At 37.5% G+C, this 22,266-nt stretch overlaps 1 protein-coding gene across 1 annotated transcript; it reads right to left on the bottom strand.

The window, feature by feature from the left end:
- Window positions 1-7,347: 7,347 nt before the first annotated feature.
- FBXO45 (F-box protein 45) lies at window positions 7,348-22,195 on the bottom strand. Its single transcript, XM_045851485.1, has 3 exons — window positions 21,732-22,195; window positions 15,050-15,406; window positions 7,348-8,528 (listed from the first exon to the last, which is right to left on the bottom strand). The coding sequence occupies exons 1-3, from the start codon at window positions 22,044-22,046 to the stop codon at window positions 8,343-8,345; spliced, it is 858 nt and encodes a 285-aa protein (XP_045707441.1). The 5' UTR covers window positions 22,047-22,195; the 3' UTR covers window positions 7,348-8,342.
- Window positions 22,196-22,266: the final 71 nt, after the last annotated feature.

The raw sequence follows: 22,266 nt of genomic DNA, 5'->3' as shown, positions 1-22,266 counted from the left end.
CACTGTTCTGGAGACCAGAAGTCAGAGACCAAAGGGTTGAATCCTTCTTCTTCTTCTTCCTTTAAAATATATTATTTATTTACTTTTATTTATTTTTTATTTTTTAAAAAAATTATTTATCTTTAGAGAGAGAGAGGAAGGGAGAAAGAAAGAGAGGGAGAGAAACATTGATGTGTCAGAGATGTTGTCTCATGCACACCCCCAATCAGGGACCTGGCCCAGCAACCCAGATACATGCCCTAACCAGGAATTGAACCAGCGACCCTTCACTTTGCAGGGCAACGTTCAAACAACTGAGCTTCATGGATGAGGGCAGAGTTGGATCTTTCTGAGAGCTGTGAGGGAGAGATCTGTCCCATGTCCCTTTCCTAGCCTCTAGTGGTTTGCTGGTACTCTTTGACATTCCTTGGCTTCTGTAACATTATCCTGATCTCTGCCTTCACCTTAATGTGGCATTCTCCTTGTATCCAAATATCCACTTTCTATAAGGACATTAATTGGATTAGAGGCCCAACCTACTCCAGTATGACCTCAACTAATTGATCTGCAAGGACCCTATTTCTAAATAAGGACACATTCTGAGGGACTTAGGGGTTAGGACTTCAATATGTGAATTGGTGGCAGGGCAGTGGGGAGGGGGTGGTTATAATTCAACCCATAATATCAGGTTTTCTTTCTTTCCTGCAGCAATTTTCAATGATTATGTTTTTTAAATATATTTTTACAAAGACATAAAAAAATCTGATTTTAAAATGTTGCAAACCACAGATGCAGCTCTTCAGCTCTGTCTCAGTACTCAGATTTCATTGCCACCCTGATTCAGGAAGGATACCAAATCCACTGCTCCCTGGAAGAATCCTGATAAGGACATTTACCTCTTCTAAATGACTGCGGAAATTTAACTCACCTGATAGGAGAGCTATCAATTGTCACAGGTTCTAGTGCTGGCTCTGCCATTGACTTGCTCTTGGTACACACACACACACACACACACACACACACACACTCCTGGTCATAAAATAGAGATTTTGCCTCTATTCTTAGGGTCCTTAAAAGCCAGTCCTGAATAATGGTCTCCTAATTCAGGGGAGAATTAACTGGGAACTTAAAAAAAATACTGATGTGTACTGATGCCCGAGTCCATTCCCCTAGCCCATTGAATTTGCCTGGGTGTCATGTCTTCTAAAAGCTCCCTGTGTATATATTGTCTTGATTATGATTAATGGAGATGTATATCAAAACTTATCAAATTGTACACTTTAAATATGTAGCTTATTGCATGTCAATTATAACTCAATAAAGCTGTTTAAAAAACTAAAAACCTCCCCAATGATTCTAGTGGGCATCCCAAAATGAGAATCATTGAGCTGGGTTAATCTCCTCATCTAAGTAGGTAAGGAAACAGCCCCAGAAGGGAAGAAATCTGCTCAGGAATCACATCATCCCAGCAACACTGTCAAGATTTAGAACTTGCAAGTCCTGAATTACTACCCTAGTGTTTCTGCCTTAAGACCAAATTGATAGAAAATTACTAAGCTCCCCCCAAATTTTGAAAGAGGCACTTGAAAAAGTTGCACTGCTAGAATTGTTACTCAAAGGTATAGGGCATGAGCGCTAACAAAAATCCAAAGACCAAAAACTCCACCAACCTTTACTTGATAGAGTCACTTTGCATACGGGCAGTTGGTTGTCCTTTCAATGTACGCCAGGCATAGCCTCCGCTCACTCTGCCCTCTGGGTTGTTGAGTCTAGTGGAGAAGGTAGAGCAAGTGAGGAAATAACACATCAGTAGCTGTCACTCGCTGTTCAGTGGCCTGTTGGCTAAATCCTTTCTTCATCCCTGACTTGGTTCAAACACTTTTGAGTATTTCTACCTCAGATCAACATTTACAAAACTGAACTCATCACCTCCTACTCCAATTTGTTTCTCCTTTCGATTCCCTGTATTAATAAAGAGTACCATCATTCTCCCAAATGTCCACACCAAAAAAAGTGCCTCATCTTCTACATACAAATGTTGTCCATTCATCTTCCTGAATATATATGAAATACATCCTTCCTCTATATCCTTATGGTTACCTTGGGTCAGGTCCTCATCATATCCTGCCCAGATCTCCTGACTCTGCCTCCATCTGTCTATTACTGTCTTGTGCAGCTGGGGTAATCATTGAAAAATGCCACAGAACATGCCATGCCCCAACTAAAAACCTTGGAATGGCTTCCCTTTGAAAAGTAGATGAAACCCAAACTCCTTAGCATGATAGTTATGATCTGGCCCCAATCCTCCTATTCTCTCTCCTCTCCCATTACTCTTCTAGAATGCACTGTCTGCATACATACAGGATATACTTATGCCTCAGTACCATCATACATACTATTCCATCTGCCTGGAATGGTGGACTATCCTCACTAACTCCTATTCATCTTCTAAGACTCAAGTTTAAATATCACTCCAGATTAAGTTAAACACTCCCTCTCTCTGTGCCACACTGGACCTCATACATAATTCCAATAATGCAAGTATTTTCACCCTGGTTGGCTGACTCAGTTGGTTGGAGTGTTATCCTGTATACCAAAAGGTTGCAGGTTCAATTCCAGGTCAGGGCACATACCTAGGCTGTGGGTTTAATCCCTGGTCAGGGTATGTGCAGGAGACAGCCAATCTCTTCCTCTCTCTCTCTCTCAAATCAATAAACATATCCTCAGGTAAGGATTAAATTTTTTTTTATTAAAAAAAACAATTAGTCCACTGCTTCATCGTAGTCTATTTCCACATTTGCTCTCACTAACTTATGAACAACTTTAGACCATTTTGTTTTTTCTCATCTCTATCTACATTCCTAGGACCTGCAAAAGCCTGGTACATGTAGGTGCATAAAAATATTTCATGAATTATGAATTATCTTGTCTGCTTTCTTATTCTTTCCAAACTACTAAGTAGGTGACTAGCAGCTGGGTGGGTAGGGAGATCCTTACAATTTCAGAAGTTATGACTTACTCATGGCCTCCTAAAATCTAGAGTGGTATAGGGTGGCACTACCCATTCTGTGTGACTCCATAGGTGTTTAAAGTCACTATTCCCACAGATTGTGTTTGGGATAGTGGATGCATTTGGTTGTTCCCCCAAAATAAATGCAGCCAGTCTCCATTACCAATGCGCCTTTCATGCTCTTCATTCATGCTCTTCACTGCTCTGGTCTTGAGTTGTACTGTTCTTTGGCTTGTTGAAGCAGGGAGAGAAATCATTGACTTTTCTCATTCCAACCTAAAACATTGTTTCCTTCAAAGGTGATCAATAAAGGGGCATAGATGAATAAAAGGCCTTTTAGATATTGGTTGGAAAATGTGAACAAGTTAGTTACATTAAAATAAAAGTGCTGGCCCTATTCCCATTACAATATGCCTCTAATCTAACTCTGGAAATTAGCATTTTAATGAATTATTTCAGAAAGCCTTTCTCAAGGGAGATGGAACCTCAAAACCATCAAGGTCATCACCATTTTATTTGTGGAGGAAAGGAGGGAGCAGAAATGCAATATGACTAAGTATCATACCATAGAATAGGCAAGGCTTGACTTCTCTTTTTTCTTAAATGTTTTGTTGAAAAAGGAACAGGAATGAAGGACTATTGACAGGAGGATCTAAGAAAAATGTCCTAAATGATTCCTATTTCTTGAGTTACTCATGAAATCCAATACATACAAGTTGAATAATGAAAATCTTAAATCCTGAGGAACTGTTTCTAATACTACCTATATTTTGAAGAGTAAAGAACATGTTCTCAACATTTTAATGAATGCATTAAACAAAAAGCAAATGGTTCAGGGGAGGATCCCCACCCCTCAAAAAATTAGGACAACACACTGGTAAAGCTGTCCCTGAACGGAAAGATAAATATGGAAATTTTATACCTACTTTTCTTGTAGAAAAATTAAAACCCTTTGCATAAATTTTAACTAACATGTCACGATGTGAAGCAACTTTTAGCAACATGATCAACTAATTCTGTCTTATGGTTTTGGATCACAGGGGCCATCGGTTCAGCCATGCAGTCTCTTATTACTCTTGGCAAACCACTTTATTATCAAACAACTGTTAGCTGCGGGTGGAGATAAGGGGACTGGGTCCCAGTGAATTATTGTGCTATTCCCTGTACACATTCCATTCTAAACATGGAAAATGAAGATTCTAGTATTAAAAGCCATGGAATTTGTAGGTAAATTCCATTAGGTTTGGCTAATAAGGTACCTGTTTTTCTTTGTGGCCAATTTACAAAAAAAGGTCCGTTTTAAATGTAAGCAACCACAGGTGTTTAATGTTTTTTAACTTTTTATTATTAAACTAAAGCAAAGTAACAGAATTTCAAAAATCAAAACACAGAATTCTAATTTTAATTCTAAACAAATAAATCTACACCAAAAACTAAAAATCAGAGTTTACCAATATTTAATAAAGGAAAACAGCTAAAATGCGTTCACAGTCATTATTTCTTCCTTATTAGCCTCAAATTTGCATCCCTTTCCTTTGTGCTTCACCTGGACAGAATACGGAAAGAATTTCTTCCTCATCTATCCTCTGTTACTGTAGTCTGTAACTTCAGAGGCGCTTCTGTCTTTTCTTTATCTGTTCCTTCGGCAAATATTTGAGCACCTGCCTACTGGACTAAGATGATGTGGACATAAAGATGAGTCCATCAGAGATCCTGTCCTAAGATGTTCAGGGGAGATAAGACACCAACAAACAACCAATAAATATAAATAAACTTATATGAAGTATAAAGTAATATAGCATGGGTTAAGTGTAGATAAAATATAAAACTAGGGGAATTGCAGGGAGTGAGAGATTACATTCAGCTATAGGAATTAACGAATGCTTTGAGAGGATAGGACTTGGGTTGGGTATGGAGTGTTCCTTCAAAGCTTCCAAGTGGTCTTGGCTGTGGTGGCCTTGATTTCTGGAGAGTACTCTTCTCAATGTTAATCTTTAAAATTCCCTAAGTTTCTATCTCTTCAAACTGTTCATTCTTAAAAATGATAAAATATATTAATATATAAATGGCAGTTTGGGGACTTAAAATTCTAATAGCTACTATGTGGTTTAGGGTTCTATTATTTTCCAAACTCTTTCCCAGGTGAAATCATATCTAAAATGCAGAGGATGTCTAGTCATGGAGCCATGATGTTTAAGTATTCAATTGGGCAAAACTTAGTTTTAGGTGCTTTCTCAAGTCTAAAATTAAACATACATGAATATAAATGAAGATGAAATAAATGACTGAACATTCAAAACTCAGATGATGAAAAATATGGCAACTGTGAAATGATATATATTAACCACAAATTTCTTTGTATGAAATGTTTTAATGAATTATGAGCCACTGGCCATTACAGACTTTAAGCCTTAATATTTCTTCTTTCCTTTGTAAAACTAGATAATTTAAAACGGCCTATCTCAAGTATGACAGAATATCATAGTATGAATGAGAATAATAGTAATGTCTGCTTACACATCAGCATGCTTCACTAAAGTTAAGAAGTAGAGAAAGCTCCTGGTTTCTCAAGTCAACAAAGTAAATTCAGTTACACATTTTTCCTGCACATAGTTTCAGTTGAAATACAACAAATACTCTGGCTTTCAATAGCACTTTTTATCCATCACACAAGCCCTTTTGCATTATTTTCTCTATCCTCAATATTCTTGTGAGGTAGTGAAGGGAAGGAGCAAGGATACTTTTTTTTTTTGCAGATGAGAAAACTTAAGGTGAATTTTGAACTCAACCTTGGAAGCATAAATCATCTAGGAAGTTTTTGTTTTTTAAATTCTTATGGTCATGTTATATCCCAGCTCAACATCAAAATCTTAGGGCATGGCACCCAACTATCGATATTTTTCAAAGCACACATGACTCCAAAGTACAGCTGAGGTTGGGAACTACTGGTTTAAATAATTTATACTCAATCTTCAAGTGCAACTGTCGTTTACCTAAATGTTCTCTCAGCACCAATGAAAAAAATATTTCATTTCCTTGAACATTGTAGTATAGTAGTTTGTTTTAATATTCCATATACCTACAATTGGTCTCCAGTAACAAATTCATTTATCAGGTTATAAACGAAGGCTCTTCATTCTCTCAATGCTTGTGCTAAATATGGACCTCCATTTTACAAAATTTGCAAATGGGATGTTAGGGAATTTATAGTAAATCTTTGAGATAAGAATAGCTTGTTGTTAAATATTTAGGCAATTATTTGATTATAAGTTCAATATGCAATAATCATGTGTTTCTGTTTTCCATTCAGCACCTTCAAAACTTTGTTACAAAATAAATGTTTATGAGTAAGACAAAACACAAGTTATAAACAAAATTCTCAGCCACAGCTCTTAGAATTGGCCATATCACAACCTGAAAAACAAACAAGTACTTAAAAGACTTTTTAATGTTCTAACTAGCTCAATCTTCATCCTGAACCAGTTCTCTTCTTTAATCAAATTTTAAACTTTGCCAAATAGAGTCATTCCACAGCAACAAAAATCAATTCCTGTAACAGCTATATTCTCTAATACACGTTAACATATAATTTCACTCTGTACTATTAAATATGGTTTCCAGGTTTCTGTTTGACATAGATATTGAAAAGAATCTTTAACTGATTTAATCTTTAAGCAACATACAAAATATACAACAAATATTTGTAAACCTGTCACAGGGCAAAAATAAATCTTTGTTCATGACTGAAATCCCCTGCTTCACAGGAGTATTGATAATCTTAAATCGCAAGGAGCAACCCAAAAACCCCAGCCAGCTGCTTGCTGTCCCTAACTTTATTAGATTTAAGACAGAATATGCATATAACCATAACCTTAAAAAGTACAAAGACTCCACTTGCCTTAGTCAATTCTTATCACAAATATGTATCTGAAATCATATAATTTATGCTTTCATACAGAAAGATGTTTGTTTCTCTTCCAAAAGAAAATCTCAACTAATGCATGTTAGATTATTAATTTGAAAGAGTAGTTGTGAAATCAAAATTTATTAGTCAAAAATTCAGAATAGGAATTAATGTTAAGCTCTCCTATAGTGAAACCTTCAAAATACTGCCAACCTGAAGTTTTCAGCACAAGGTGTTTTATTTCAAGTCCCATGGGGGCAATTATCTGTAAGATTAAGAACATTCTTAACATGGGTTCAGGCTAGCACTGTTCCAGGCGGGTGAGTAAACATTTTCTTGATAACCCCAATGAAGAGTTTGAGGCTTAGATTGTTGCATGTTGTAAACAATGTGAAATTAAAAAAAGTATATCTACAGAATTATAAAATTATAAAATAAAAGGACCATTAATCAATTCTTTTTCTGAGGTCTGCGACTAACAGCTTTTATTCGAGGTTTATAAGAGCAATTGGCAATATTTTGTGTTTTTATGAGACAATTTCTCAGAAAGTCAAAAAATAAACCAGATACTATTATAATTTTATATATAATTAGAAATAAATTTGCTTTCCTTTAATCTTTACCCAGTATATTAAAGGATTTTTACAATAATTTTGACAAAAAGAGAAAACAGACTATAACAACTATGGAAACTGTAAACCAAATATAATATAAAATGAGCCAATACAACACATCTCCTCTTAAAATCCTCTTCATTGTAGTTATACCGAATTGTCCCTATGTATTATTTTAATTTTATACCATGTAGTGGTTTTTAAGAAATTTAACTAGAACAAAGCAACCTCTTTGTCCTGTATTTTTTGTTGTTGTTTTTTTACACACACATTGTATATACAACTTTTAAAATAGCTGCACAATTTTACATCTCACTGTTAGAGAAGTGCAGTCCAAGCAGACCATGCTTCTCAATATATTAAAAATATTAAATAAAACCCAGCCAGTTTCGTATTTTTCTAATAGTCAAGCTGGCTGGGAAAAAAGTGTCTGGGGAAAAAACAGGCAGTTGTAAAACAGGATCAGTCTTTCTTCAAAAACACACTACTTAAAAATTTTTGCTACTTCCTTATTTTATCCCTTGTACAGCATCTCTAAGATCTCACCTTAAAAGTTGGAAATAACACATTGCTAGCTTAGAGATAAATCTGTTGCAACATGCATATGTCAACTGCCCACTCAACCAACTGCAACCCTGAGGATTTTTCTGGCCCAGTAGAAAGAGGAAACACTAAGATAATCTTTGCTGTAGAGCTGTTTCTCCAGTTAACAATTTCACGTGTTTTTCAGGATGTTTCTTGGACATGCATGTATGACACTGTCACTTCATGGTTCTACTTTCCACAAGCAGATATCTCCTCCACTCTGTCTTTTTTCATCTTAAGAAAGCCACTGTCATCCATCCAAAGGTTTTCCAAGGTAAACCAAAGTCACTTCTGTGTTGCCATATACAGCAGAAACTGCTGGATACAAGCAGGCCTTTGGAAGTCCTCTAAAGGCAACCCCCAGAAACTCATATCCACGTTCAAAAGCTAAAGTCTTATCTTCCATGTCCAAGATGACGCGAATTCTTTCTCCTATCTGCGAACAGATATCAAAAGAAGGTTAGAAGAAAATCCAAAAGGGCATAGGTAAAAGAAGCATTATACAAACTAACAAGTTGAAAATATTAAAAATATATACCCTAAAAATTATTTTAAAAGCCCGAAGAGAAGGTCTCTGATTACTGAGAAACATCTAGATGAAAGAATATATATCAATTTCATAACTGCTTGTTTTGATAGTTTTTTAATTTAAGACTTGCATGGGACCTACATTAAATACTGAAAATTTAAATGTTCCCCCTGAGCAGTCCTCAGATTTTATTTACTCTTTACCTCAAGGCTTTTCTTAAGAAGGATACCACTAAAATCTATAATTTGGTATCATATTTTACCCAGAAAAAGCTACCTAAATAACCTTTTCAAATTACCATAGCATACACACACACACATGCAAGCAGGCATGCACACACACACCCAATGGAATATTATCTATCCATAGAAAGAAATGCATTTCTGATATATGCTACATGGATGCACCCTGAAAACATTATGCTAAGTGAAATAAGCCAGACACAGAAGACAAATATTGCATGATTCCACTTATATCAGGCACCTAGAATGTTCACATTTATAGAGACAGAAAATAGAAGTTACCAGAACCTGGGAGGAGGAGAGACAAAAAACAGAGAGTCATTTTTTAATGAGTACAGAGTTATGTTGAAGATGATAAGAAAGTTTTGGGTATAAATAATGGTGATGGTTATACAGCAATGTGAATGTATTTAATGTCTGTGAATTATATACACTTACGAATGGTTAAAATTTTAAATATTGTATATATTTTACTACCATAAAAACTATATATATAATAAAATACTTACATAAGCCTTTAAAGTTAAAGCAGTTCTATATACAATGTGGAACTTATATAATCATGAATAGCCAAATCTGACTATAAATTCTAAAGATGCAGAATAGCCTTTTTTAAAATTAATTTTTTAAAAGATTTTTTTTTTTTTCAGAGAGAGGTGAATGGAGGGAGAAAGAAAGGGAGAGAAACATCTATGTGTGAGAGAAACATCAACTGGTTGCCTCTCACACGTGTCCCAACCAGGGACTGGGCCCACAACCGAGGCATGTGTTGTGACTGGGAATCAAACCAGTGACCATCTGCTTTGCAGTACGATGCTCAATCAACTGAGCTACTCCAGTCAGGGCCAGAATAGGCTTTCTAATAGTCACTTGTGGTCCGCTGCTCTGAAACATCTGTTCATTATAAAAAAGCAGCATAAACTATTAAACTAAACTGGAAGCACAATATATTCAGTTATTTTCCCATTTGAAAAAATACATGAAGAATTGAGGATATTTTATCTTTATAATTTGCATCTATAAAAGGTTATTGTATCTATATACCCAGAGGCAGAAAGTCCTAACATTTGCAACCAAAAACAGTAATTTCATACTAATTCTGATAACTCCTGCTGTTATTTCATTATATTTCCTACCACAAATAACTATAAGCATCTGCTTTTTCCTCCCTTTGTCCAACTTGCAGATAACCCACACCCCATTTTATGGACCTAAAAACATCCTAATGATCATCACCACTACTACCACCATCACCAAAACACAAACAACAAACAGAAATGAAAAGTTAATATTTTGTTGGGTATTTGTTTTGTGCTTTATTTGCATTATCCTTCTTGATCCTCATATCAATCCTAGATGTTATCCCTATTTTATATTAGATGAAACTAAAAAAGACCATATTGCTCCTGCATCACCTTTGACTGAGCATACAGCACATACACAGCACAGGGAGCAACTAGCAGAAGTCTCACTAGCTTCAGGTGTCAGAGCAAAACTTGGAGATGATACGGTAACTAGAAACTTAAAGTAGAAACTCTAGAAGTAACAAAACCACAAAGAGCATGAGCCCCAAAATCTGAGAATAAACTATGCCCAATTCTTGTGTGACCACTACATTACACAGACACAGAGACACCTCTAAGGAACCTAAAAAAGTAGCACCTCCAAGCCAAAAACAAAGAAACAAAACAAACAAACAAAAATGGTACAAAGACATCAGCTGACGCACACCACGCGTGACACAGAGTTTACAGTTTGAGTACAGACGGGTTATCTGCCTGCCAGAACAAGAAAACCTAGACTCTTCGAAAAACAAAGCCATTTCTAGAGGAACAAAACACTCCAATACTACTGTATAATACCTATAATTTCCAGTTTTCAATTTAAAAATTACTAGATATGAAAAGAAACAGTGAAGTGTAACTTGACTCAGGGAAGAAAAAAGCAGTCAATAAAAGAAAGTGACTCCAAGTAGGCCTTGATGTTGGATTGGCAGACAAACTGCAAAGCAGTTATTATAAAAATATGAAGGAATTAAAGAAAAAATTTAGTATTAATGAATGCACAGATAGAAAATCTCAATAGAGCAATAGAAACTGTAAAAAAAAGTGAAAATTCTAAAGCCAAAGAGCACAATTATTAAAATTCATTAGTCTGGTTTAATAGCAGAGTTGAAATGGCAAAAAGAAACAATCTATGAACTTGAAGACAGAGCAACAGAAATTATCCAATCCGAAAAAATAAAGATAAAAAAAAACCACATAGCTTCCAATGCACAGAGACTAGGATAGTATCAAGCAGTCCAACAATTATGTTAAATGTTAATGGATTAAACATTCAAATCAAAAAGCAGAGACTCTGAGACCCAGTTTGATATAAAGCAAGACCCAATTATACACTATCTAGTAGAATGACAAATTGAAAGTAAAATGATGGGGGTGAAGGGAGGTACCGTGCATAAGAAAGTAAGCGTTCGTAAACATAAGAAAGTTGGAGTGGCTATATTAGTACCAGACAAAATGGACTTAAAGATGAGGAATATTATTAAAAATCAAAGAAGGTCATTTCATAGTGATAAAAGAGTTAATCAGATTGAGAGAAATGACAATTTTATATATATATATATATGTACCTAATAACAGAGCTACAAAACACATGAAGCAAAAACTGACAGAACTAAAAATAAAAATAGATAAATTAGCAAGTACAGTGGAAATTTCAACACTCCTCTCAATAAATGATAGAACAGGGAGTTCTGGCCAAGATGGAAGTGTAGGTAGAAACCCTTTGCTTCCTCACACAACCAAAAGGAGGATAACAACCAATCTAAAATCAATAAACAACCAGAAGTGCCAGAAAATCAAACTGCGTGGAACTCTGACAACCAAGAAATTAAAGAAAATTTCTTGTCAACCAAAACAACCAGACAGGTAAGAACACATGGCGAGGCAGGCTCAGAAAAACCACGGGGAGGTAGTGAACTGCATGGGCAGGGCTGGCTGAAGAGACTCAGGGTTGACAGTGGACTACGCATGTTCAGTGGGAGAAACTCCCAGTGGGCTGGGGCCCAGCAAGGGAGCTGTATTGTTCCCTCTCTGGCCCCTCCCACACAGGCAGCCCCACAGGGGAGCAAAGAGGGTTGCCCTACCCTGGTGAATACCTAAGGCCCTGCCCCCATACAATTTAACAGGTGCTCCAAGACAAAGAAATAGAGACAAAATGAAAGAACAGAGCAAAACTTCAGAAAGAGAGCCAGGCGAGGAAGAGCTAGCCAACCTATCTGATGGAGAATTTAAAGCCCTGGTAATCAAAATGCTCACAGTACTGATTGAGCTTAGTCGAGAAATGAAAGAACGAATGAAAGATACCCAAAATGAAATCAAGCAAAATATTCAGTAACCAACAGTGACTGGAAGGAAACCAGGAGTCAAAGCAACCATTTGGAACAAATGGGAAAAATAAACATCCAACTGGAACAGAATGAATAAACAAGAATTCAAAAAAGTGAAGAGTGACTTATGAACCTCTGGGACAGCGTGAAACATTCCAATATCTGAATTATAGGGATGCCAGAAGAACAACAACAGCAAGACACTGAAAACTTATTTGAACAAATAATGAAGGAAAACTTCACCAATCTGGAGAAAAAAATAGACTTCTAGGAGTCTAGGAAGCCCAGAGAATCCCAAAGAAGTTGGACCCAAAGAGGAACACACCAAGGCACATCATCACGTTACCCAAGATTACAGATAAAGAGAAAATCCTAAAAGCAGAAAGAGAAAAGGAGACAGTTACCTAAAAGGAGTTCCCATTAGACTATCAGCTAATTTCTCAAAAGAAACCTTGCAGACAAGAAGGGGCTGGAAAGAAGTATTTGAAGTCATGAAAGGCAAGGACCTACATCCAAGATTAATCTATCCAGCAAAGCTTTCATTTAGAATGGAAGGGCAGGCAAAGTGTTTCCCAGATAAGGTCAAGTTCAAGGAGTTCATCATCACCAAGCCCTTATTATATGAAATGTTAAAGGGACTTTTATCTAAGAAAATGAAAATCAAAAATATGAACAGAAAAATGACAACAAACTCACAACTATCAACAAATGAACCTAAAAGAAAAGAAAAACAATGAAAACAAAAACTAAGGAAATCACTAGAACAGGAACAGAATCAGAGAAATGGAGATCACACATGGAGGGCTTTCAGTGGGGAGGGGGAGAGGAGGAATAGGGGAGAAGAAGAACAGGGAAGCAGCAGCATAATTGGTAGGCATAAAATAGATGGGGAGAGATAAAAAATGGCATAGGAAACAGAGAACTCAAAGAACTTATATGTACAACCCATGGACATGAACTAAGGGTGGGGGGAATGCTGAAGGGTTAGAGGGTGCAGGGTAGGGGGGGATAAAAGGAGAAAAATTGGGATAACTGAAATAGCATAATCAATAAAAATACTTTAAACAAAAATAAATGATAGAACAGGTAGAAAGAAAAATCAGTAAGGATACAGAAGACTTGAATGCCATACTATCAACCAACTTGACCTAACTGTCATTTATAAAATACTCCATCCAGTAACAGAATTTATGTTCTTTTTGAGCACATATATTGGAATACTTGATGAACACTCATCAAGATAGACCATATGCTGACACTAAAACAAACCTCAGTAAGTTTAAAAGAATTGAAATCATACAGAGTATGTTCTCTGAAGAAGACTGAAGGACTTTCACTACAAAATTACCACAAGCCTAGTAGCCATTGGTCTTTATCATTAATGATTATTAAGTCCAGACGCCCTTCTCCTTAGGGCAGGGGGTGTCAAACTTATTTTCACCAGGGGTCACATGAGCCTCGAGGTTGCCTTCAAAGGGCCGAATGTAATTTTAGGACTGTGTAAATGTACCATAACTACTCCTCAACTAGGGGCAAGGAGCTTGGCACTGCCACTAGGTAGAAACAAGGTGCTGTAGAAACAAGGTGTCCACTGGATAAAACAACGTGAAGGGCCGGATTCCACCCGAGGGCCTTGTGTTTGCCACCTGTGCATTAGGGTATTTGAAGAGCCTCAAGAGACAGTAAAGAATGGATTCTATGAAAGAAAATCCTTCCAGACTTTTCAACCTCAGGAAACTGAATATATTTTTAGTTCTTCTACTTTAGTATCCATGACTTGAGGTCATTACTGAGGCTAGAGCTTTCAAGTCACGTTTTTCTGAAATATGCACTCTATAATTCCTTAAAATTTCTATTTTCTCATAAGGTTACTATGTTTTAGACCTACAGTAATCATATAACTTTCACAAACAGAAACTATAATTTCGACCCTAGAATCACATAAGTGTTGTATAAAGCTAACATGAAAACAATTAAAAAATGGCGCTGGCAGGGTTTCAGCTGGTTAGAGCGTCGTCCCAACATGCCAAGGTTGCAGGTTCAGTCTCCAGTCAGGGCGCATACAGGAGGCAACCAATAAATGCAAAAATAAGTAGAAAAGCAAATCAATGTTTCTGTCTCTCTCTCCCTTCCTCTTTCTCTAAAATCAATTTTTAAAGAAATACAGAAGTTTGCCTAAACTTGTCTGTTTTATAGAAATCACTGACACCTGCAAAGGCTGTAAATCCACAAGCAGATTAATAAATAGCAGAGGGTATGTGTGTACATGCACACAGGTACATTTGTTGGGGTGAGATGCCTAGAAAAAGTAGATTTAGATGTGCCATGATAAAGAGATGAAAATCTAGAGCTCAAGTTGGCAAACTACAGCCCCTGGACCAAATCTGACCAGCAGCCTATAAATAAGGTTTTAGTGGAACACAGCTATGCTCGTTCATTCACATATTATCTAGGGCTGCTTTGTGCTCTAACAGCAGAGTTGAACAGTTGTGACAGAGACCATATGGACCACAAGGCCTAAAATATTTACTATATGGCCCTGTACTTTAGAAAGAGTTTGCTGACCCCTGATTTAGAGCAAAGATGAAATGTTCATGGTTGAATATGTATTAAGAAACAAATATTGAGACACTGAAAAATTACCATCAGCGTAGCTAAGAAAGGCCAGTTATGTTATTTAATTAAAAATTACCAAAAAGACAAACAAAGCTACTATATAAAATTTTATAAATTTAAAACAAATTAAGGCATGATTTGACATAGGCCCACACCTAAGAAAATACCTAGTTTCTCACCTGATATTTTGGTGCATTGTTGCATTGTGGAAAACTGCCATTGACTTCTCCATTATGTAGTAGATTATTGTCCACCAGATTCCAGCCCCAGCTCTGGTCATCACTGCCCAACAATGCCACATAACCTTGGCACTGCATGGGGGCCCGTTTTGTGGCAATTCCAATCACTGCCACAGTGCCCAGAGGGCCCTCCCACCACACTTCCCATGCATGGCGGCCCTCACTAAAACCAATCTTGGTCCTTGCACCATCAGTGCTCTGAGCAATGGGGTTTCGATGTAAAGTAAAGCCATTCTTCTTAATGTAGACATTCCTGGAGCAGTCATTAGTGCTAAAGGCATGCTGGAAAGCACGTACCTGAAAAGATGAAAAACAGACCAAAGAAACAGAAGTTTGATTTTTCTTAAATATTAAAAAGTACCCAAACCTTAGGCTATGTGTTTTTAAACAATGAACTTACATATTTTTAAGTAATATAAAGAAATATTTCCAAAAAATGGCTGAAGTTTCAGGATGGGACACTAATATAACATTTAAAATACCTGCCAACTACTTCATTACTGACCAAAATTCTAAACCATAGTATTATTTCCCCAAATCAACTTTGTAAAATATCAAAAGATATATACAAGAATACATGTATTTTAGAGATGATACTGAAATGTTTATGGATGGCATAATGATATCTGGGAGTTGGTTTGAAATATCCTGGGTTGGAGTAGGAAAATGGGTAGAGTAAACACGAAACTAGATTGCCCATGAATTAATCATTGGTAAAACTTGGCGATATGTATAGGGAGGTTTGTTAAACTATTTTCTCTACCATAATTTATATTCAATATTTTTACAACAAAAAGTTAAGAGATTCACCAGTTTCATGTTAGCAATCCTGTCACCAAAAAGAATATTTTAAGTAAAATAGAGAACTTAGTCATAGCAGCTCTAAAGTTTATGAAAATTTTTAATAACCACAAATGATCTAAATCCTCAGCCTCCTTGCTAGGTATTACTCATACACTAAGACAACACTTGCATTTTTACCAAGTTACATATCCCTTAGATAGCATCTAAATTCAACCACCAGCCATTAAGAACAGCTACCACTGATATGAAAGATGAGTTGACCTTCAGCAGTTACCAGTTTTTTTAAGCTTCCAAAATAAAGACAGCATAAAAATTGCTACTCTATACAAATAATAACAATTTCTCATGTTTTAACCAATTAAAGCTTTTGGCTTGTGTGTTTAAAAAAATAATCTCCTAACTTTATTAAAACTACCCAAAAGCAGCTAAAGTCTTGGACCAACTGCTTTAGTTAATCTGAGGAATCAACTCCCGAATCACAGGATTTTAGCATTAAGAAGGACCTTAAAGGTCACCTCGTCCAACTCAAGGATGAGGACACAGAACTAAAAGTGAACAGCTAAATAGAGAAAGAGCCCCAAAGGGAAGTCAGGTATCCAGTCCCCTCATCTACCGTTCATTTACTATTAGCCAGCACTTCACTGTTTCACTGCTGTACTCCAAAGCAGATTTAATAAAAAATAAACAAACAAACCTTCTTGTTTCAAATATCCTATGTTTTCATAAAGAGGCTGTAAAACTGAAGTATTCCTAAATTTTCTTCCTATCTCTTCCTACTTATACTTTAAAGCACCTAAAAGATCAGAACAGGATTAAAGGGGGAATAAAACATTCTGAAATTATTAAGTATTGCTCAAATAACTCAAGTGATTACTATCAAGACAACACCTCATTATAAAACATTTAATTAATACTTACCTATGCCTATTCCTAATTCTTGTAAATACCAACTGCTTTTCTCTATCCTTATTCTCTCCATCACACTGACACTGTTGACAATCTCTTCCTCAAAATTCTATGACATTTTCCACCCTGGCTAGTGTGGCTCAGTGGACTGAGTACTGGTCTAAGAACTAAAAGGTCACTGGTTTGATTTCCAGTCAGGGCACATGCCTGGGTTGTGAGTCAGGTGTCCAGCTGGGGGCTTGTGAGAGGCAACCAATCGATGTATTTCTCACATACGGATGTTCCTCTCCCTCTCTTTCTCCTTCCCTTCCCCTCTCTAAAAATAAAAAAAAAATGAAATCTTTAAATGAAAAAATTCTATGACATAGTAATTTCCTATTACTCTGGACTGATCCTTCACTATAACCTTTTTTGGTGACCATCCTACCTCTGCCTCCCAAACTCTCCAGACTCAGTCCTTAACCCTCTAACTGAATTCTTTCCAGTCCTGTCTCTCTAAAATAGCACCTTTATTACTGATACATCTCATCCCAGTTTAATAATCTCTGAGAGTTCCATACTGACAACCATATCAATTATAAATTCTTCTGCTGCTTTCGAAGTCCTCCACACCTGGTTCCTCCTGTCTCCCTTTCTAACTTCGTGTTATTCTCCTTGTCTACATAGTATCATACCTGCTTTCTTATCGCCACGTAGCCTCTTATAGCAGGGGTGTCAAACTTATTTTCACCAGGGGCCACATCAGCCTCTCGGTTGCCTTCAAAAGGACGAATATAATTTTAGGACTGTATAAATGTAACTACTCCTTAACTAGGGGCAAGGAGCATGGTGCTGCCTCTGGGTAGAAATAAGGTGCCGGGCTGGATAAAACAAAGTGCAAGGCCAAATTCAGCCTGCAGGCCTGTGTTTGCGACCTGTGCTCTATAGCCAGCTCCAATCCTACCACCTTCACAAACCTGTTCTTAACTGGGACCACCCAACCTTCCCAGCTTCTCTCTGTTGAACTCCTACCAACCATAGTCTGCATTGTTTGACACAATTCTGTACACACACCAACCACTTGATTTTAGTAAAAAATATTGTGCAAAAAGTTTAATCTAACCTAATTAATCAAATCTCTACAGGAAATACAGAGGACAGAAGAGCATGTTAAGTAACACCATGGGAATGAAATCTATAAAATCCAGACCAAGGGAAGCCACTGATTTCTTCAACAAATAAGTTGCAGGGGTAGGAAGTGGGGAGATGGAGAGTGAATTTGTAGACTGAGGTAGCCTTAAGAGACATATCAATTATTTGCCACTGGAACATTATACAGATCTTGATTAAATAATGTGAAAATTAAAAACGAACATTTGATATTTATGAGACAATTGGGAATTTGAATACTGAACTTTTTCATATTAAGAAATTACTGTTAATTTCTTTACACTTTAGAGCTGTAATGGTATTATGAAGTGTCTTTATCTTTTAGAGATGCAATACTAAAAAATTCAGATATAGAAAAATAAATACACAAGTTACTGTAATAAATAAAAACAATGTATAGTTCCTGTCCCACAGTCTCAGGCACAATCTGGATTGTACACTTATGACAAACAGTTTTAAGACCTACTTTAGGATCTAAGTTTGAAATTTAAAGAATTATAGTTAGATACTAAGTATGACTGGAATTGATGCTATTAGATAACATGGAAGATATGAACTTAAAAAGAAGACCAATCTTAAATAGGCTGACAACTCCAAGTACCTTCCAGTTTTATGCTATTCCAAGCTTGTTCCCATCCTTCTCTCAGTTACCCAGGCTCCCTGGAAATTCAAGCTGACTCTTTCTTCTTCATCTCACTCCGCTGGTCAGCTCGCTGTCCACCTATGTAGATTTGTTCTCTGCAATAGTTCTCCCAACCACAACCTACTCTCCTCTATATACTTGTTCATGTATTTGTCCTATACACTTATCTTAAGTACTTCTGGTACAAGCACTAAACCCTGCCCTCTCCAATTCATTTTATGGCCAAGTTTTTCTAAAGTAGAGCTCTTATTTTCTCACTCCCCTCTTCAAACTTCTGTGGTTTCCAACTGTAGAACAAAGCCCAAACTATAGACTGAAGGCTGTATTTAAATGACGTCCATGGCATATCTAGTTTCAACTTACCTTTACAATCATATTTCTACTTTAATTCAATTGAACTAAACTATTTATATTTAGTTTCTTCTCTAATCTCCAAACTATAACAGCTGCCTATCTGAAATCTCTTGGATATCTCAAAAACAGTCAATTCTACTCTACCCAATTAAACTCATTGTTAGTCCCTCAAATCTTGCCCAGGTGATCCCTATATTATGTAAGCCAGATAACCTAGGAGTCATCCTTAGCACCAACCTCTTCCTCACCACTAATCATATCTACTGTAAATTTTACTTCCTAAATTTCTCATCTGCTCCACCACCTACTTCCTAACTGATCTACCCATATTTCTAAGGTCCCCCCCCAACCTGTGCTCCATACTGAAGCTAGAAATAACCTCTTAAAAATGTAAACTAATCATATCAACAATCCCCACACACCTAACCCACCTTTTGCTTATAGTTCAAAATAGCTTCCCTACAGTTTGGCACCAGCCCACCTCTTCTACCTTATCTCAAACCTGCCTCACTTGCTCTCTATGCTCCAGCCACACTGATGTGTTTTCTGTCCCTAAAACTCACAGGTTCCCTTCTAGAAGGCTCTTCCCCCACAGCTTGGCCTATATCCTTATTGTTCAGGTTTCAGTTTATAATTATTTTTTTATAGAAGGCCTTCCCTGACCTCCCTACCTAGGTCAAACTCTCTATTACTAACACTCAGAGTACCATTTATCTGGTACTCTTCATAGTACCATAAGTACTCCTTCATAGTACTGACCACAGATACAATCTTACAACTGTGTGATTATTTGATTACTATTCATTTTCCCCCACTAGACTGTAAGGCAAGGCATCCATAAGAGTTTGTGTCCGTTTGTATTAACTATTTCATCTACAAAACTGAGCACAGTGACAGCACTCATATTTTTTTAAATAAAAATATGGTATATGCTGTATAAAGCTTTTGCTTTCTCCTGGTCCTGCTTTTGTTCAGGATGTTGCAAATTAGTAAAATGTTCAAATCCTCTCCAGCTTTAAAATTCAGCTCAGATGCAATCTCAACCTCAAACCTTCTTCAGTCCTCCACTTAACTTGTAAATCTCTCCTTTTCCTGAACTTCTAGTGTTTTTTAATATCTCTGACAGAAGGAATTTCTACTATTTGTTAGTTATTTCTATACATTTTTTCCTTTTTATTAGACTAAGGGATTCTTAACCAGGCTGACATCTTTTGAATTACTTTTTATCTTCAAGATATTTTTTAAAAATTCTCCAACATCTGAATGAACATGTTATTAGTACAAGTATAGAATACCTGTAGTGCATGTAATAGAAAGACATACAAAGTATTAAAGACTTAAGAAACCTAAACTATCTAAGGAGGATATAAAAGAAATAGGTAACACAGGTTGCCTCCAAGAAAGGAAACTGGGTGGCTGGGGACAGGGGCAAAAGGAAGACATTTTGCTTTTTTTTGAATGTTGACTCACATGAACACGTTATGTTTTACATATTATTCTATGAACCTTGAGTCATGTGAATAGATCTATTACAGACCAATGTCATAATTTAACATAAGTAAAAACAGTAAACTTTTGAAAAATAAAACTTATGATACCTACACATTTGAGATAAAATGAGCAAAAATTGCAATCATCTGCACTCTACTACATAATTTACAACTAGTATCTGCTGTACACTTATACCATGTACAAATAGTGTAGGAAATTAACGTTATTTCACTTAGTAAGAAAACAACTTGATAGATCATATATAACAGCAATATTCCTTCCGTATCTTATTAAACTAAAACCTGCTTTATTACAGAAGAAATTTTATATCTATTTCACATGGAAAATGTTTACTCCTTATTCTGACATCCATTGGCAGTCTAGCGTTAAAAAGGGATGTTTTCCCTTTTTAGTTATTAATGCTTTTTTTTTTTGTTTACCACATTCTAAGTCAGACTTTATCCTCTCTTACATATGTCCTTGGTAACTACTATGCTGAATAGCAGTTATCCATCCAACTCAAGCTAGAGGCCTTTCGTTTATGTTGCCTGAAGAATCCTTTTAGCCCTACTACATCTGTTACTGGACACTTTTATTTCCATAAGAAGGTGGGAATATGAAAAGGAATCTAGAAGAAAAAAAGGCAACAAAACCATCAAGGTGCAACTAGGAAAAAGTTGGCAAGGAAGTAGCCAATAACAGTTGGACAAGGCAGTATTATGATGGTTAAGCGATGCCCACGGGTATATTGAAAGTAAGCAGGATGCCTAGGACCACACTTATAAGCCTCAAACATAGTGGAAGGAATTAAGGAGAACCTAGGTTAAAATAAGGAAAAAAATGGTTATAAATCAGAGCTTGGAAAAGGCTGGGTTAAAGTGAGGGTGAAAGCCAATGTTAAGGCAGCAGGAAGATGTAACATAACAAAGCCTATTTGGAAGACACGGAGATAAATGAGAATATTCACGGTACAACAATGGGGGTGATCTGTCTTTAAAGGGAAAGACAGTGAAAAGTAGAGTGAATGATGGAAACCAGGGATGGGAAACCATCTGGTCCTTAAAAAAGTGCATCACGGAAGTGGGGTGGGTTAAAGAACCAAACTTCAAAGAGAAGACCTTTATGGAGAGAGATGTGAGGTCAGGTATTGACTGATGCACTAGAAAGGCGGGATGGTGAAGCGAGGAGTCTGACTCAGAAGCTTAGATGACAAGCACTGAGAGCGGTACGCAGGAGCTGGACTGGGGGCAGCGGCATGGCCCTGGACTCCCTCACCTTGGCCTTGTAGCTGGGCAGGTTGCAGAGGATGTCCGTGCGCAGAGCCTCTTCTGCCAGGCTGCGGGCACACAGGCTCCGCCACACCTCACTGTTCTCATCGCCGTGCAGGCAGCGGTACCAGTGCTTGCAGACCAGGGCGCAGCTCCGCAGCTCGGACAGCTCCAGGTAGGAGAACACCAACTCCAGCACTCGGCAGGGTAGCCGGCCCCCGATCCCCGCGGACCCAGAGCCGGAGCTGGCGCCCGCACCGCCGCCGCCACTACAGCCAGCGCCGCCCGAAGCTGCCCCTGCCCCCGGGGCCGGCGCCGCCATCGTCTCACGAGCCGGCCCTAGGGCCGCCTCCACTGCCGCCGCTTCCCCCCGTCTCTGCTGGGGAGGCCAAGCCTCGCCTAAAGACCGGAGCAGCGCTCACCGCCCCTTTTCCAGCCAACCGTCCGGCCCCTCCGTCACTCCCGCCCCTGCCCGGGGGAGCCCGCCGCGCGCCCCGCCTCACTGAGGGCAGACGCACCCGCCGCACGGGCGTCCCTCGCCC

The sequence above is a fragment of the Phyllostomus hastatus genome, unplaced genomic scaffold (genome assembly GCF_019186645.2).
Source record: "Phyllostomus hastatus isolate PE091 unplaced genomic scaffold, TTU_PhHast_1.1 phas_contig_86, whole genome shotgun sequence".
NCBI lineage: Eukaryota > Metazoa > Chordata > Mammalia > Chiroptera > Phyllostomidae > Phyllostomus > Phyllostomus hastatus.
The sequence above is the reverse complement of the archived record's forward strand: the minus strand, read 5'-3'. Positions and strand labels throughout refer to the sequence as shown.

Bases quoted from the DNA above. Each gene is read 5' to 3' on its own strand.
- FBXO45 (XM_045851485.1), bottom strand. From the start codon at position 22,046: ATGGCGGCGCCGGCCCCGGGGGCAGGGGCAGCTTCGGGCGGCGCTGGC. The intron at 15,407-21,731 runs GTGAGGGAGTCC...TCATCTTTTCAG, and splicing joins TGCCCAGCTACAAGGCCAAG to GTACGTGCTTTCCAGCATGC. The intron at 8,529-15,049 runs GTGAGAAACTAG...ATCTGTTCGCAG, and splicing joins ACAATGCACCAAAATATCAG to ATAGGAGAAAGAATTCGCGT.